A 16,617-nucleotide genomic window follows, 5' to 3' on the forward strand; every position below is an offset into this window, starting at 1 on the left:
GCAACCATTAACTTCTTGAAAACTTTTAAGTGTCTGCTTATTTCAATGGTATAGAAGTGTGAAAGACTTCCAGGATCATTCTGCTATGATGCCACTCTCTACAAAGACAGAGGGCAGGTCTTTGAATTTGATGGGTGTCAAATTTAACATTTATTTAATTTTAGGTAATTAGACTACATAAGGACTAGGTTTGTAAGGGCTTTTTTTAAAGCAGATGGTTTTGTGTGTCTATAAACAGTTCTTTTTCTAAAACTTGCTTTTAAAATTTGGGCTCAAATACTAATTTCTGGATTGCACAACAGTAATGGTAATTTGATATAAATCAGTAGTTAAAATAATCCTGCAAGGCTTATTGTGCAACTGTTGTGCATTTTTTGTAGTACCTATAGGGTTAAATTGTAGGGAAAAATATCTACCCAGACATTGCCAGAAGGCACCAAGATCTGGATGGACAAAATATAATAATTGCCCTAAATATAATGGCTGTTCATTCAAAAATAGTCTGGTTGCTTGGAGCACACATCCATACTCCTCTCTGTGTGTGTATGTATGTAACTGCATGTACATGTCTGTATAGAAAATGTTTGTATTCTTTTAATTTTATTCTGTCTGATGTGCTTCCTCAGCTTTGGAAGTAATTCAAATGAATATTCATGAAGAAACAGAATATGGGCTTAAGGTAAAAGTCTAATCTTCTGGTAAGTTTTGTCATCTTTTTGACAAATATGTGTTATATAATACTATGTTTTGCATTTTACCTTAGTGTCAAGAATTGCTTTTTAAAGGTCAAAGTATTTCTGAAGAACTGGTTACAGAAATGATTCTAAAGAAGATTGAGTCACCAGAAGTTGCTCATTTTGGTAAGTGTATTTATAACCTAAACTTCTCAGAATGAACTAGCTATAATTTTGCCACAGTTTGCATCCATTACTGCTCAAATATAATTTATTTTGTATTAGACAGTAACACTTTTTCTTGTACTTCTCAGGCTGTGGAATATCCATAAACTAAGAGTGTATTTAGGGATTAATTTACTGATATGAGAGATCAGAAGGTGTCATACCAGTCCTATGTTGTGTTAATTTTGAGAAAATGAATTTGCCCAACTTTTAAGTGTAGCCAAGACTTTCATTTGACAATACTATCTGGTTAGAAAAGTTTTAGGATTTAAAATACAGACTTGTTTGGTGTTATTTTTGCTTGAGTACTTCTATAGCAACAATAAAAACAACAAAACCAGCAACAGTAAAAATATTTTAAACATGTAAAATAATGAAAAAGAAAGAAAAATTATTGAAAATGTGAAGTATTACAGTAATTTTTTTTCTTACAGCATTGTTTATTCCCTTTGTATTTTGTCACTGAGCTGAAGTTAGATGAGAATAGTATTGGTATTGATAATAATTCTTCTTTTTGAGGAAAGATTATGTTAATTGAGGCTGTTAAGACTAGTGTTGCACATCTTGCTAGGGTCTGAACCTTCTTCCCTGAAGAGAAAACAAATATACTGCTAAGTGGAGAGAAAGTAAAAGAAAATGTAGGGGTTTTTTCTGGTGCTGACTTTTATTTGAGATTTCCATTATAGGAGTGCCGAGAAAATGTTAAGTTTCTACTGCTCTGAAAACTAGCATGCTTCTATAAGCTTTCAGTTGCAATGGGGTTTGTTCCTTCTCTAGTCCAAGACTCAACAGTTCTGCAAAAGATACAGCCTTACCTAGTGAAACCTTTAAATGCCTAGGCTTTTAAAACAGTAGGCAAAAGACAGAGAAGTAGGGAAGAAATTTTTAAAAAGAGATGATGAGGAAACAAAAAATTGAGGTACGAAGTAGCAGCAGAAATACCAGTCTCTTAATCCATATGTCAGGACTTCAATAAAAGCCTGAAGAGACATCTGTGTTGTCTGGTTTCCCCACTGAGTCACTGATGATGAATGCCTAAGATGCATGTATCACAGAGGACTACAGAGATCCTTGAGACTCTAAACATGACAAAATGGATAAAAGTTTAGTTCTTATAGCCTAGCCATTTTCTATATTGCAGATGCCCCAGAGTAGCAAGGAATAGAATGACCTACATCCTCACTATTTTTCCCACCAATTAGAACTTGTCTCTAAAACCCATTCTTGCTAAGTATTTTCTAGTCCTAATACCTTTTTGTTTAGCAACTATTATCTTAATATAATCCTTGGAAAGCTTAAGTAGGCTTTCAGCAGGAATTAATCAGTCAATTCACTATTAATTAATTAAATAAATGAATTAAAGATTTTAGAAACAGTTTTGTATGAGAGGTTGATTTTTTACTTTTAATGTTTGGCTTTAACATTGTAAAATATAAGTTTCTAAACAGTACACACAATAATATATTCTTTTCAATTATATTCTTCTGACTTAAATAATAAACACATATTATGTTGAAGACTGAAGTGTCAGATATTCAGAAGTGCTAGAGCAAATGACACTTAAAAATTGTAAGTCACTGAAAACTTTTTTTTTACTTTCTGAAGGAGGTCAGATATGAAGCTTCTAAGGTGTTTCTTGAAGTAAACAGTGTCTTTTTAAAATAACTTTGGCACTGGAAAATAACAAGCAAACTTGTATTTTAGGGTATTGTTAAGAAAATACAGCATTATAACCTCTGTGTAGCCGATACGCTTGATATTTTATTTTTTTTCAACTAGAACAAGAAAACAACCAGAAGTTCCTATTATGTTAACGTAAATAATGCTTGCAAAGGAAAAATATATGTCATTATCACTGGGGAAAACTACTCAATTAACATAATTTAAATCAAATCAGGACCAAAGTTGTTGATTTATTAATGGCAAGTAATTAATTGACAATCAGTGAACCGGTGATCAGTGATTCGGTATCAGCCACACAACAGACAACTAGGCACTTGACAAATATTAATAAAGACCTTCAAATTTCTGAACAACCTTCTAAAACTAATTCCAAAGAGTATACTCAAATTTGCATGATTATGTATGCAAACCCTCTCTCAAAGACAGGTGGAAATTACAAACACACATTCCCTTTTATGAGAATGCATGTTCACCTATTTAAGCACACTTTCTGTTGGAAATGTAGGTGCTCTAGCATTGTCTTTGTGTGCCATTTCCTACAGTCTACTAATCCACACACCAGTGAGAAAGCTCCTCATGAGCTGACATACGCTGGAGGGGTGGGTCACTATCTGTTTAACCCTGTTCTGTCAGTCCAGTAGTTGAAATGCAGGTTAATCACAGCATCCAACAGGGAGGCTGCTCTGTCAGGCCTAGACAGTAAGTTGTAGTGCTGGCACATCAAACCTGGTTAGGCTGCCGTTCTTTTACCTTGCTCTCGCTCTAAGGTCTCTTCCCCCAGTCACAAATTTTAATGCTTTTTTTCAAGATGATTCCTTCTCAAAAGCTTCTTGGTGATCCCCTGGTTACTATTTGATCTGGTTGATGGTTGTCTTAGGTAAATTTCATGCTTGTTAGTCTCCCCACAACGTTACTGGTTTGGGGTGAACACCTTCTCTGAGAACAAACAGTTTGGGATAATCTTTTCCCATGTTACATTCCCATTCCTCTCACATTAGCTGTTGATATCTGAGATGTGCTGATAAGCAGAGGCTGTGCAGACCCCCACATCTCATTACCAGTTAGAATCCTCTGAAAGTATCAACAACCTAGAATCCAGGATTTTAATTTTCTAGAGGAATGACTATACATTATACCCTCTCTTGATCCTTTTCCAGAAATTTTGCATCTATGGATAGTAGTTCCCTAAAGAAGTCTTCTGGCCTAATACCTCTTGCAAAGACTGTTGCTATGTTTTTGTGCTGCATGGATCTGCATTTAAATGTTCTTACATAAAATTCTAAGCATTTGGAGTGCATGTGCCATTTCTCTAAGGGAATATTCTCATCATTAGGCTACAAAATTCCGCTTGATTCAGTCTCTCATTCTGGCCTCATCAATACTGAGTTCCTTGCTGTACAGTATTTGTTACTGCACTGCATGCAGCCATCAGTAGTTACAGTACTCTCCTAGGAACTTGAAGCCACAAGTTCATCTGTGGTGCTGAGCACACTAATACTAGGAAAAAGGTATTAGTACCCCCATGCTTGCCATATGTAGTGAGGACTCAGCATTACAAGTCCTGAGTGAGCGGGTGCTTATGCATAGGTGCCTCAGTGTGCATGCTGTGTGCATAGTGCCTCCTTTTGAGAAGATTTAACATCCAGGAGTGCTGTGTATCCCTGAGAGTTGTTCAGGTTCACTTTATTGTCCATAGAAGCCAAGATCTTTAAAAGCTGTATAAAAAGCCTAGGCTCCTAGTTTAAATTTTTTGTATCACAGAGTGGCTAATTTTTGCAATGCATTTTACAAAGGCTTTTAGTGGCAAAAATGGTCACTAAAAGTTTGTTACTTTTTAGGCACTACAATGTCTGAACTAGGCACATGAAGCAGGTAGTCTGAGTATAATCTTTAATGCCTACATAGTCCTCCCATTTCTTAACTGAGTTAAAAAACTTTGATTCCTATATCAAGTTGAAAACGCCACACTTTTTTGTCTGTATTTCATCTGAAGTAGACATGGATGCGCAATTTTTTTAATAGTGTTATATCATGTACATGGTTTAAAATTGTGCCACTAAATAGATGTGTTGTTTAAAGGAGATGAGTATAACTAGTCCTATATTTGATAAAACCTTCTAGAAGATATATTTAATGAAGTGTATTTTGGCAGGTTATGTTCTCAGTGGATTTCCTTCTCTCTCAGAGGAATACATGTCTGTTTCACAGCAAATAGAGAAAATAAAGAATCTAAAATTAAAACCAGATTTCCTGATTAACGTTAAGGTAATGTCATCTTCAGTAACTTGCTAGTAATTTTCCTAATTATTAGTAGACTCATATGTTGCATAAGTCAAAAGATAATATTTTCCCCTGTGTATTTGAGTATAGTATTTATTGAGGAATGGTAAATTATTCTCTTCTATACTGGAATGGAATTACACCGGTTTGTTCCATTATAAGCATTGCTCATGTAAAATAATGAACATTTCTTAAAACTTCTGGTGCAGTTACAGTCTTTGCATTTCTACCACTTAGAAGATACATGTTTTTAAGAAAAGAAAACTTTGAATAATGTGATTATTACAGGATTTTGGATGCCTGCACATTTAACATTCATGTATTTCAGTAAGAAACTTTTCACATACGGAACTTAGAAAGCAAAATTTTATTTTTTACTCATTAATTATGAAACTTCTCCTTAGTCATTATTAATTCATACCATTTACGAATCTCAGTTTCTTCATGAGTAGTAATATGACATACCAGATACTTTACAAAAATGACTCTGATATAACCAGAGAAACATAAATCAATGTTAGTGTAGGATTAAGAGGATTTTCTCAACGTAACTTAAAATAATGGACTTGCTGACTACATCCATATTAGTAAATAAAACAAAGCAAGAGTGACTCTTCAGACATCAGGCCAGCTGCTCTGGCAGAACACAGCTAATGTGTCTTGTTAGTAACAATGGCATGGCCATGTCCAAACTGCCCACTGGGAGAGTCCCAAGGCCTGTGCCACTCTCCAGATTGTGCACAGCTATTCAGCAATGAGAATACTAGCTGACCCACACCAAACTTTGCCATAGTCCACACAGACAAAGTAACAGTATGTATAATCATGAACAAGGGCTCAGGCCCTTCCTCTTGCAATGTTTTGTTGATTGTCAACTAGATTATTTCTGTTTTTTACTCTGAATGTGCAGCATGAGCTGCTATAGACCTCTGGTGTTCTACTGTGTTCTCACTGGGATTTTGATTCTAGTTGTCATATCCATGCAGTCTGCAAGATGCTAAGCTTCAGTGCATGGACCTAGTCTATCACATCGCTTTGGCAGATTTAAGTTTGTGTTTGTTTTAATTCCATACTTTTGAGATTTGTTTGACCGTGCATAATGAAAATTTGTGAATGCCTACTTCAAATCTATTTTTCTATACTCATGGAAAGTTCTTAAAGGCTCAGAGAAACATATTTTTGTGCTGCTTTTCAAGCAGTTTTGATTTTTTTTAGCTACAGAAAGTCAGTCTTTGCTTTAATACTGGATAGTAAGAAATCCGAGTTCTTGAGTATATATGTTGTATAGTTGCAGCAGCAGCACAAATAGAAGAGTGATACTAACTACATTAGAAAGAAAACAGAATTCTTGACTTCCTGTAGGTACATCTTCTTCTCCACCGGGAAGAAGGCTGAACCTGAACAGTCATTAAAAATCCTTGCCCCACAGTCAAACGAATAATCTTGTCTTCAATTTCAGTGAGTTCAAGCTGTTTTCACAGGTACAGAATTATTGAATCATTTAGGTTGGAAAAGACCTTTAAGATCATCAAGTCCAACTGTTAACCAGCACTGCCAAGCCCACCACTAAACCATGTCCCTAAACATCACATCTACGTATTTTTTGAACACTTCCAGGGATGGTGATTCCACCACATCCATGGGCAGTCTGTTCCAATGCTTGACCACCCTTTCAGTGAAGAAATTTTTCCCAATATCCAATTTAAACCTCCCCTGGTGTAACTTGAGGCTCTTTCCTCTTGTCCTATCGCTTGTTACCTGGGAGAAGAGACCAACAGCTACCTTTCTACAACTTCCTTCCAGGTAGTTTTAGAGAGCTATAACGTCCCCTCTGAACTTCCTTTTCTCCAGACTTAATGACTCCGGTTCCTTCAGCTGCTCCTTGTAAGGCTTGTGCTCTGGACCCTGCACCAAGCTTCATTGCCCTTCTCTGGACACGCTCCAGCACCTCCACGTCCCTCTTGCAGTGAGGGGCCCAAACCCGAGCATAGTATTTGAGGTGCAGCCTCACCACTGCTGAGTACAGGGCAATGATCTCTTCCCCAGTCCTGCTGGCCACACTGTTTCGGATACAAGCCAGGATGCTGTTGGCCGCCTTGGCCACCTGGGCACACTGTGGGCTCATGTTCAGCCAGCCATCAACCCACACCCCCAGGTCCTTTTCTGCCAGGCAGCTTTCCAGCCACTCTTCCCCAAGTCTGTAGCATTGCATGGGGTTGTTGTGCCCCAGCTGCAGGACCCGGCCCTCAGCCTTGTTGAACCTCATACAGCTGGCCTTGACTCATTGATCCAGCCTGTCCAGATCCCTCTGCAGAGCCTTCCTGCCCTCCAGCAGTTCAACACTCCCACCCAACTTGGTGTTGTCTGCAAACTTACTGAGGGTGCACTCAATCCCCTCATCCAGATCATTGATAAAGACATTAAACAGGACTGGCCCCATACTGAGCCCTGGGGAGCACCACTTGTGGATGTAGCTCCATTCACCACCACACTTTGGGCTCAGCCATCCAGCCAGCTTTTTACCCAGCGTACAGTACACCCATCCAAGCCATAAGCAGCCAGTGTCTCCAGGAGAATGCTGTGGGAGATGGTGTCAAAGGCTTTTTACTAAGGTCCAGGTAGAAAACATCCACAGCCTTTCCCTCATCCACTGCATGGGTCACCTTGTTGTAGGAGATCAGGTTTGTCAAGCAGGACCGGCCTTTCGTATACCCGTGCTGGCTGGACCTGATGCCCTGGTTGTCCTTCATGCAGGATGATCTGTTACATAACCTTCCTTGGTGCCAAGGCCTGTAGTTTCCCATATCCTTCTTCCTGCCCTTCTTGTTGATGGGCCTCACGTTGGCTAACTTCCAGTTTTCTGGGACCTCCCCAGTTAGCCAGGACTGTTGACAAATGATGGAGAGTGGCTTGGTGAGCTCCTCTGCCAGCTCCCTTAGTACCCTTGGGTGGATCCCATCCAGCCCTATAGACTTGTGTGTGTCTAAGTGGAGCAGCAGGTCACTGACCACTTCCTGCTGGACTGTGAAGAGACTTCATTCTACTCCCCATCCCTGATCAGGCTGAGTACCCTGAGGATAACTGGTCTGACTACTAAAGACCGAGGCAAAGAAGGCATTTAAGTACCTCAGCCTTTTCCTCATTCTTTGTGGCAATGTTCCCCACCCCCTCACCTCTCCACCCCCACCCCACCACAGCCAATAACGGATGGAGATTATCCTTGGCCCTCCTTTTGTTTCTAGTGTATCTCTAAAAACATTTATTGTTATCTTTTATGTCAGTGGCCAGCTTAAGTTCTAGCTGGGCTTTTGCCTTTTGCCTTTCTAATTTTCTCCCTGTATAACCTAAGAAAACCTTTATAGCCCTCCTGAGTTGCCTGCCTCTTCTTCCAAAGGTGGCAAATTCTCTTTTTTCCCCCTGAGTTCCAGCCAAAGCTCTCTGTTCAGCCAGGCTGGTCTTCTTCCCCAGTGGCTTGTCTTTTGGCACACGGGGACAGCCTTTAAGGTTTACTTCTTGAAGAATGTCCAGTCTTCCTGGACCCCTTTGCCCTTCAGGACTGCCTTTCAAAGGACTCTGTCAACCAGTCTCCTAAACAGGCCAAAGTCTGCCCTCTGGAAGTCCAAGGTAGTGGTTTTGCTGACCCCTCTCCTTCTCCAAAAATCAAAAACTATCATTTTGTGATCATTATGCCTTAGATGGCCTCTGACCACCACATCACCCAGTTATGTCAGAATTGTAACCATTTTCATTATATTAAAAAGAAAGGAAGAAGGGAGATTCTAGGTAACTCTGGGAATAATAAAATACTCTTTTAGCAGACCAATTTAGAGAAAATTTCTCTCCAAGAAAAAGGATGAAAAATGCACCTTTGAAAAAAAGAATGATATCTGATCAAATTTCTCCTTCCCTATTTCAAAATGCGCTGTCATACAGCATTCAAGTCAGCTGTATGACTCACCATAGAAATACAGAAATATTCTAAAGTATTGTAATACTTCAAGGGATACCTCAGGAAATGAGTGTAGTGTGCCTGTTGCTAGCAATGCAATCTCAAAAGCTCTGTAGAAATCATTTCTCCATTTCTGTAACAATTTGACCTTAACGACTACAGTATTTTTTTGTTATTTCAGGTTTTTCATATATGGTTGAAGAGTAGGTGTTAGTAATTTAGAAAGGAAGAATGATTATTTATTTTTTGTTGTGACCCACCCCCAATTCCATAGTAGACTTTTAAGATACCTATCTTAAGACCTGTTGGAGATCTGGAGACTCCAAGTGTCTATTAATGCAAGTACAATTTAGAACAGGTCAGATAGAAGCTCTTTTAACTATGATCATAGTGAGGGAACATTCAGACAGAATGTCCCTCTCTACTCCCCTGTTCTCTGCTAAGTGATTGCAGAGATCCAACCAGCTTTTTGTTTTGCAGGGGAAAAAAAAAAAAAGAGAGAGAGAGATGCTGAAAAACAATCCTTTCAATGTTAACAAGGTCAGGTATCCATCCCTGGAATGGATGGACTCCTTTAATAACTTGCTAAGAGCCACAATTCTGAGAAGGAATCAAAAAGTACATAATGTGACACTGTAGAATGTTGTCCTAGTGGAGCCTATAGGAGTGGCACACCCAGTATTATCTTGGCTCAGAAGTGGGGAGGTGGAAACAGGCAAAGAGTCTTTAGCTTCTAGTTGAAAGGAATGTTTTAGTTAGGGCAAATGTTTCAGTTAGGAAATTTAGTTAGCATAAACTTCTTAGACAGACCTCTCAAATCTTAAATATTAATACTTTTATCACCACAGACCACATCCAGATTTATCTGTGTTTAATGTTAAACTAAATTTGTGTCTGTAGGGCTTTTTATTTAAAGACCATTGCTTACACTCTTCCAGAGCTCCAAACTGCTGAATTCCTTTAGCCTCTGCCACAATGGCACTATGCTTTGGGGTAACAGTAGAGCTCTGAGAAGTCAGAGGCACCTAGTAAAAATTATTTAATCTTGATTTAAATCTAATTAATTTCACTCTGGCATTAATTGCAAGAGCAACCACAAGCCTGTCTGTAAAATATTTTTATCTATAAACTACACCTATACTTGTTATACTACAAGGTATACCTTGCATGGTAAAATGTGCTCAGGTAGTGGCTACACTCCTGACATGGAATGTAAAATGCTGATGGGAAAAAACTATGCAAGTGTTAAAGTCTTCCTTTAATATTTGCTGCTTTTGAAAATTTTGTGTTTGCTCAGAATGTTACTGGGGAAGTTGTTTATGAATGCAGACTTTTGGCAAACAGACTCCTACCCCCCATTCTGCAGTTGCAGGAAAAATATTATAGCAGCAGGACAATAAACATGTGATTTCCTTTTAATTATTCCTTGCTAGTGTTCAGATTATGACTTATGCCAAAGAATATCTGGACAAAGGCAACACCCTGATTCAGGGCAGGTATATCAGAGGAACCAGTGGGATCCTAACATTATTGAAAAGCATAAGAAAGATCAGCATGAAGAAGAGAATGAAGAAGAAGAAGAACAGGAAGAAGAGGTAAATACTGCCAATTTCTAAACAGCACAAAGTTTTATAATGTACTTTAGACAAAGCAGAACAAAATCCAATATTCTAAAATATCACCATACTACATTATGACTTAGTTTTGCTCAGCTTTAATCTTAATGCAGTTTCTGTTCAGCTTTAAGAGATGTGAGATAATACTTAAACAGTAGGTTTAAATAACAGCCAATGCTTGTTATTGTATAGTTTAACCTGGATAGTTTAACACTGAGCTGTTTCTTGTCATAAGTTAAGAGGATGTATCAGAGAATGGTGACTCTATATTGTCTGTTTCTTGGTCTAAGTAAATAAGATTTCTTAATATTTGTTTATTGTAGCAAGTTTTACTAGTATTTGCAGGATACTAGCTTGTTTTCTGGTTTTAGCATTGGACTACTACAAACAGATTTTTTTCCTGGAGGTATTAATTTTGACTTCAGGATGAACTGTTCTGGTTTGTAATACTGGCCAGAGACCTTATCAATGCAAGTTCTAGGCACATGCCTCTCAGTTTGCAGAAACTACATTTCATCAGGATAGGATCACGGTCAGCAATCACTGAACTAATACTCGTTTCAATACTCTGGAAAGCTACTTCATTTACATTTGAATAAAGACAAAAATTAGTTTACAACAGTATTTTATTGCTGTATCTTGAAATATTTAATTTTTCATTCTTCAGACTGCAGAAAATCCACTTATGATATCAGAATTTTTGCATCAGTTGGTGCAGAGGCCTGAAGATATTCTTGAAAACGCAGAGGAAAGAGTTGGACTGTATAAGGACATCATGCTTCATCCTTTAGAAGTAAGAAAAATCAAAATAATATGATTATGCATAACAAAATATTTTTTAAAATATCTTGCACAGTTTTCTTTTTTCTTTTTTTTTAGTTTGTGATTTATTGTATGGAGGTGGGCACAAGGGATGCTACAATATCCCCCCAGGTTCTGAAATTCATCCTGAAATCAGTGATACAAAGTTGTCATCTGTAGGTGTTGTTTCTACTCTGGTGATATCAAAAATGGGAATTTCCAAGCCCCCTTGCTTTCTAGCACTCCTTGCTAAGGCAGGAGGCTAGGTGCGGCTGGGCCAGGATTCTGAGATAAAACTCAATAACGACAGAGTCGTTATGAAGCAGGTTTTCCTTTATTTGTGGCACTGGGTGCATAGGGGATTTCTCCTCCTAGTATGCACACCTCAGCTCTAGTTCTCACTGTTTTTATGCTACAATCTAATACATATGCATAACATTTCCGAGAAAACTAATACATATTCAAACCATTTCCCAAAAATGTTTTACATATTTTTCCACCTCCTTGCGCACACATGCTGCCACCTTGAGGGTCTTCTCAGAGGGTCTTCTGATGAAGGCTCAAAGTCTTTGTCTGCATAAACTTTTGACCCGGAGTCTCTTGCGCATGCGCAGTTCATTTCTACTGATTTAAAATCTTCTTATCCTATTGTTCTGGAACACACCATCCTGTTCTCTAGTTACAGAAAACTTATATCTTCCTTAGCAGTGCCTCTTTACCATTGTCTAAGGTTCTTTATGACATGCCCTTACGGTTCTACATCCCCTAGTCTAAACTCCCAGACCACAAATATGTAGCAACTAAGTATTTCCCTACATTCTACATATGTTAGCACATTGTGCAAAGGTTAGTGAACCCCTGCCAACTCACTAAAGATGATTGGTCTCTTATTCTTGTAACCCTTACATATCACTGGAGTCAAGATAAATCAACCCACTTTGAGTTCTAAAAGCAAACCATAGGTGCTGTCACAGACACTTCCTAAACCGAGAAACTGAAGTATTTGAAAAGCCCAGTGTATCATCACCATTACCAAAGTCCATTCTAGAATGCAATCCTATAAGAAACCTACTCCCTACATCCATTGCCTTCCACTCCAATAAATCCCCCTCCTCACCTACTTCATTAGCTGCAGGGTTATATACACAATAATTAGCCCATCAGTTTGCTTTATCACCTATTTAATTTCTAAAGCTGTAACATTTCTTCTTTCTTTGTTGTGTTCAGGAAAATTAGATTTAGTATGTATCTTTTTTTTTTTTTTCCTCCAAAAAAACCAGAACAGGTCCAAGGCAATAATTCTTTTTTTCTTTTTTCTTTTTTCTTTTTTCTTTTTTCTTTTTTCTTTTTTCTTTTTTTTAATCTCTTGGTACAAGCAAATGCAAAAGCCTCATGTTTGCTGCACACTGGACAATTACAGTTTATTTATGCCCTTCAATTTCCCTATGGATTAGATAAACCTATAGATAAAATTGTGTAAAACTGGTATAATGTTCTTCGCTAGAGTAACAAACTTGTTACTGCTGTGAAGAGAAAAGGAAAAAATGTGGTAACTTTAATCATTATACAATCTTACATGGATTTCTCATAAGCAAACTAATGCAAAGTTGTTTAAATTACTTTAGGATGTATACCAAACTTCAGCACTTCCACCATGTTACACTAGTTGGTAGGTCTTACTTAGGCTTTACTAATGGTGAATATATTAGTGAACATACTTAGTGGTCCCCTAATACATTGAAAGAACATAGGGGTCTGTCATTGGCCCAGGTAGAGATTGAGATGATGAAACTGAAAAAAAAGCTTATAAGATGTGCAGTTTGTACTGAACTGGGACAGGTAGAAAGAACTGTGGAGAACAGACTTTGAGTTCTTGGTAAGTTGTTAGGATGAAATTGAGTAGAAATAAGTGTGAAATACTACAGTTAGGGAGGAAACCTAATGAACAACTACAATGTGAAATAATTAGCTAGACCTCAGTACTGTAAACAGTCTGCAGTCTGTGGGCTTTAGTCATAAACCGAGTCAATAAACGTGATGCTACTGTACACAAGAAAATATTATGGATGTACTTGTAAGACCATTGTGTATAAAAGAAACACAAAGTATTATCTTCTCTGCATAAGAGTATTAGAAAGAAGCAATTAGTTATTATTTATTTCTACCAAAGATAGGACGAATAATTTATAGCATAGAAGACAGACTAGATGCAAGGAAAGGAACTCTGACCATAAGTGTCATAAAGAAGTGGAACAGATTACCTACCAAGTTGTAAAGTCACCTTCACTAGGCTTTTCCAGGGCTGGGTTAGACCAACTTCTGTCAGGAATGGAGTGAGTGTTCTCAGTCCTCAGAGATATTAACAGTGGACATGAGATGTCTATTTTAGACTAATATCTTATTTACTAATGGGAAAATTGAAAATAAGAAAAATCAAATATATTGTTCAATTTCACAGAAGCTGAGAGTCAGAACCAAAATGAAAACATCAGCCTTGTGGCTGGCATTTGCAAGAAATCTGTTAATTGACATTGTCACCATTTTCCAGCAGAGAATTAAGGTCGTTAGACAATAAGAGGTTGAATTCATACAGAAAATATTTCTGTATCTTGATTCTTTGTAGCTCTCTTTCATTTGAGCTAGGATATCTAATCTGTTTTCTGAACCCATTGTAACTCCAGGTTTTGAATTCATCCTATATCTATCCCTCACCAAAGAAGTTTCTCTTCAGAAGATTTTATGAGCCATTAATACAGTGATTCTTGGCTTTGATGAAGTCCACAGGAGCCCAGCCTTTGATATGTGTAGAAACAAAATCAGCTTCAATGTCATTATCTGGTTAGCTATACTCAATTTATGTCTTTGTTCTTAAACAGGATTTGATGGCTGAACAGGATAGTCAATATCTTATTGAACTGGATGGAAATCAACAACCAGATGATCTCTTTGTGGTAAGCAAGCTAAGCACTAACTTAGTTAACCTCCACTAGAAAATAATTTCTCACTTCTGTGGATTATTTTCTTTATTAAAGTGTTGGCAAAATTTTGTGTTTAAAGCTCATTTAATTGCTTTTAGAAATGTGACCTTTAAAATGCTTGCTTTTCTTGCTGTGTTAAAACAATTATAAGATTCACTGCACCACCCCCAGGCTTACATATATGTCCCATGAGAATATTTTCAGGCAGGCTACGAACTCTTTTATATCACATCCATCTGTTTTTAGCACTTTATTTTGTTTATTAGTGTAAAATAGCGTTATTAACATGAGAAATTAAAACACTTCCAGTATGATACATTTACACAATTGTCATACTTTGTGGTGGTGTCTAAAATAATGATAGATTTTCTGTGATCTTTGATATTGTTTTACATTGAAATAGAAAACGCTTCATACTTTTAACAATTCTGCTGAGTGCTTGTATCTAGATTTTTAGCTCACAACATAGGAACTCATTCTCCCTGTTAAAAAAGCTACAATGGTAAAATTTGGAGAGAAATAATCTTACCCTCTGCCTCAGAAATAAGAGTTGCTTCAAATCAGAACTGAAAATATGGGGTTAAAAATTAAGTGAGAGATTGTCTTTGACAATGTAGGAAGTGTGCTGCTCCTACAGTTTCCCCTCTGTTCTTTGAAACAAATTTATTCAATTACAACTCTGTAAGTATTATTTCAATTTATGCTTAACTTTACTACCAAGAATGGTCCTATGGGAAAAAAACCCACTAATTTTGCAGAATTGGAACATAAAATTTCCTCATTTATGATCTGTTTGTGAACATTGCAACAGAAAATTTATAGTAAAAGCAGTCAAGTTGTGTAATGTTTCCAACCAATTTACCTGTAAGTAAGGCAAAGACTTAGGAAACTAGTCGAAACATGACAAAATTTGCTTTTTTGTTTCAAGAACACTTGCATTCAAGCAAGATTACATTCAGGATACTTCAATTAAATTTAATATCATCTGATTCTCATTGGCAGACATCTGTTTTAAGCATCTCTTTAAATAAATTACCTAAAGTTGTATTACTTCTGAGTGTGCATAATTGAATCTCCTCAAGAGACTTTCCTCCTTTTCAGATTGTGGCTCATCTGAATACTTCCACTGCTTTGTGGGAAAGAATCCTTTACAGCCTGTTCCTTTAGAAGGCTTGGGATTCACAGCATAATGAGGAGATATAAAGCCTATGATTCAGCATTTTGCACTGCCTGTATCTACCAAATAGCTTGTTAAAACTCAGCTCAATAACTAGCATGACTTCAAGCTAGAAACTGGGCCTTAGTGTGTATGTAACCATTATATAAATAGTAATGCAATTTTAAAAATACTTTGTGGGTCCTTTCAGATCACAAAAGCAATTTTGAGTGGTACTAAGTCAAGTGTTATTTCCTCTTCAGTCAGTGGAAGCTCGACTTCAGTCTCTGGGTGTTCGAAAGGGAGCTCCTATAACTAGACTTCAAAGTCAGCAAGAAGAAATGCTGGAGGGGCTGGAAGATGTAAGTGTGCTTTTCTAAAACGTGACTAACTGTAATGATATTTTTTTTTCTGCTCTAAGCTTATAATATAACAACATTGTTTCACAGCAATCGGTTTGTTTTACCATGCAATAAGGGCATTTTTTGACCCTTGATTTTCCAGAAATGTGAATTTAGTATAATTCTGGGACTTAAATCCACTTAAAAGAGTATGAAAAGAAAAAGGTTTGTAATTAAAAAAAAAGATGGATGAATATAACAAAATTTTGAACAAAGTATTTGTTTTAGCAATAGAAGAAGAATTAATTCCTTCTAAGAAAATAAAGAAACTTTAGCCAAAGGATAGCAATCTCAGCAGCTGACTCTTAGCTCAGTCTTTACTTTTTTCTGATTGAGAAACAGCATGCTCATATAAATTTAGCAACATCCTGCATAGCTAAAATCATGTATGTTGTATTTCCTTTAATTAATTAGAAACATGACAAGTTAGTGCTGAAATTTGCTGAATCATGAGCATTATAATTCATGTCTCTTCCATATAAAACTGAAAAACCAAGTCTCTGCAAGTGTCTTCACCTATATTCATTTGTAGTCATCTTTCTTATTTCTTAAACAAAACTCTGAATATATGAATTATGCTATAACTGAAAGACTCCACTACATTTTCAGAGAAACACCTCTCCCTTCACTTTTCTGTTTTCTTAGTCTCTGACAAATTCACAGGTGAAAGACTTTCTGTGTCAGAGGTCATCTTTATTTATCATTTAGTTAGCCTGTGTGTTTATGTTAGTCTGTGTGTAAGCTTTTAGCATTCATAGTATTTGGGACAAGGAGTTCTTCAGCTTAACTGGACATTACATACAGAATTGCTTCCCTTTGTGTTGAACCTGCCCCTTTTTAGTTCGGCATCCTCT

General features: G+C 37.1%; 1 protein-coding gene across 1 annotated transcript in view; it reads left to right on the forward strand.

The window, feature by feature from the left end:
- Nucleotides 1–16,617, forward strand: part of AK9 (adenylate kinase 9) — a 76,612-nt gene that overhangs the window by 5,349 nt on the left and 54,646 nt on the right. The window contains exons 3-9 of the mRNA XM_040599399.1: nt 627–679; nt 764–860; nt 4,735–4,847; nt 10,245–10,406; nt 11,095–11,220; nt 14,105–14,179; nt 15,626–15,724. Of these exons, the coding sequence (XP_040455333.1) occupies nt 627–679; nt 764–860; nt 4,735–4,847; nt 10,245–10,406; nt 11,095–11,220; nt 14,105–14,179; nt 15,626–15,724 (725 nt within the window). The remainder of the gene's footprint in view (nt 1–626; nt 680–763; nt 861–4,734; nt 4,848–10,244; nt 10,407–11,094; nt 11,221–14,104; nt 14,180–15,625; nt 15,725–16,617) is intronic.

The sequence above is a fragment of the Falco naumanni genome, chromosome 6 (genome assembly GCF_017639655.2).
Source record: "Falco naumanni isolate bFalNau1 chromosome 6, bFalNau1.pat, whole genome shotgun sequence".
In the NCBI taxonomy this organism is placed as follows: domain Eukaryota; kingdom Metazoa; phylum Chordata; class Aves; order Falconiformes; family Falconidae; genus Falco; species Falco naumanni.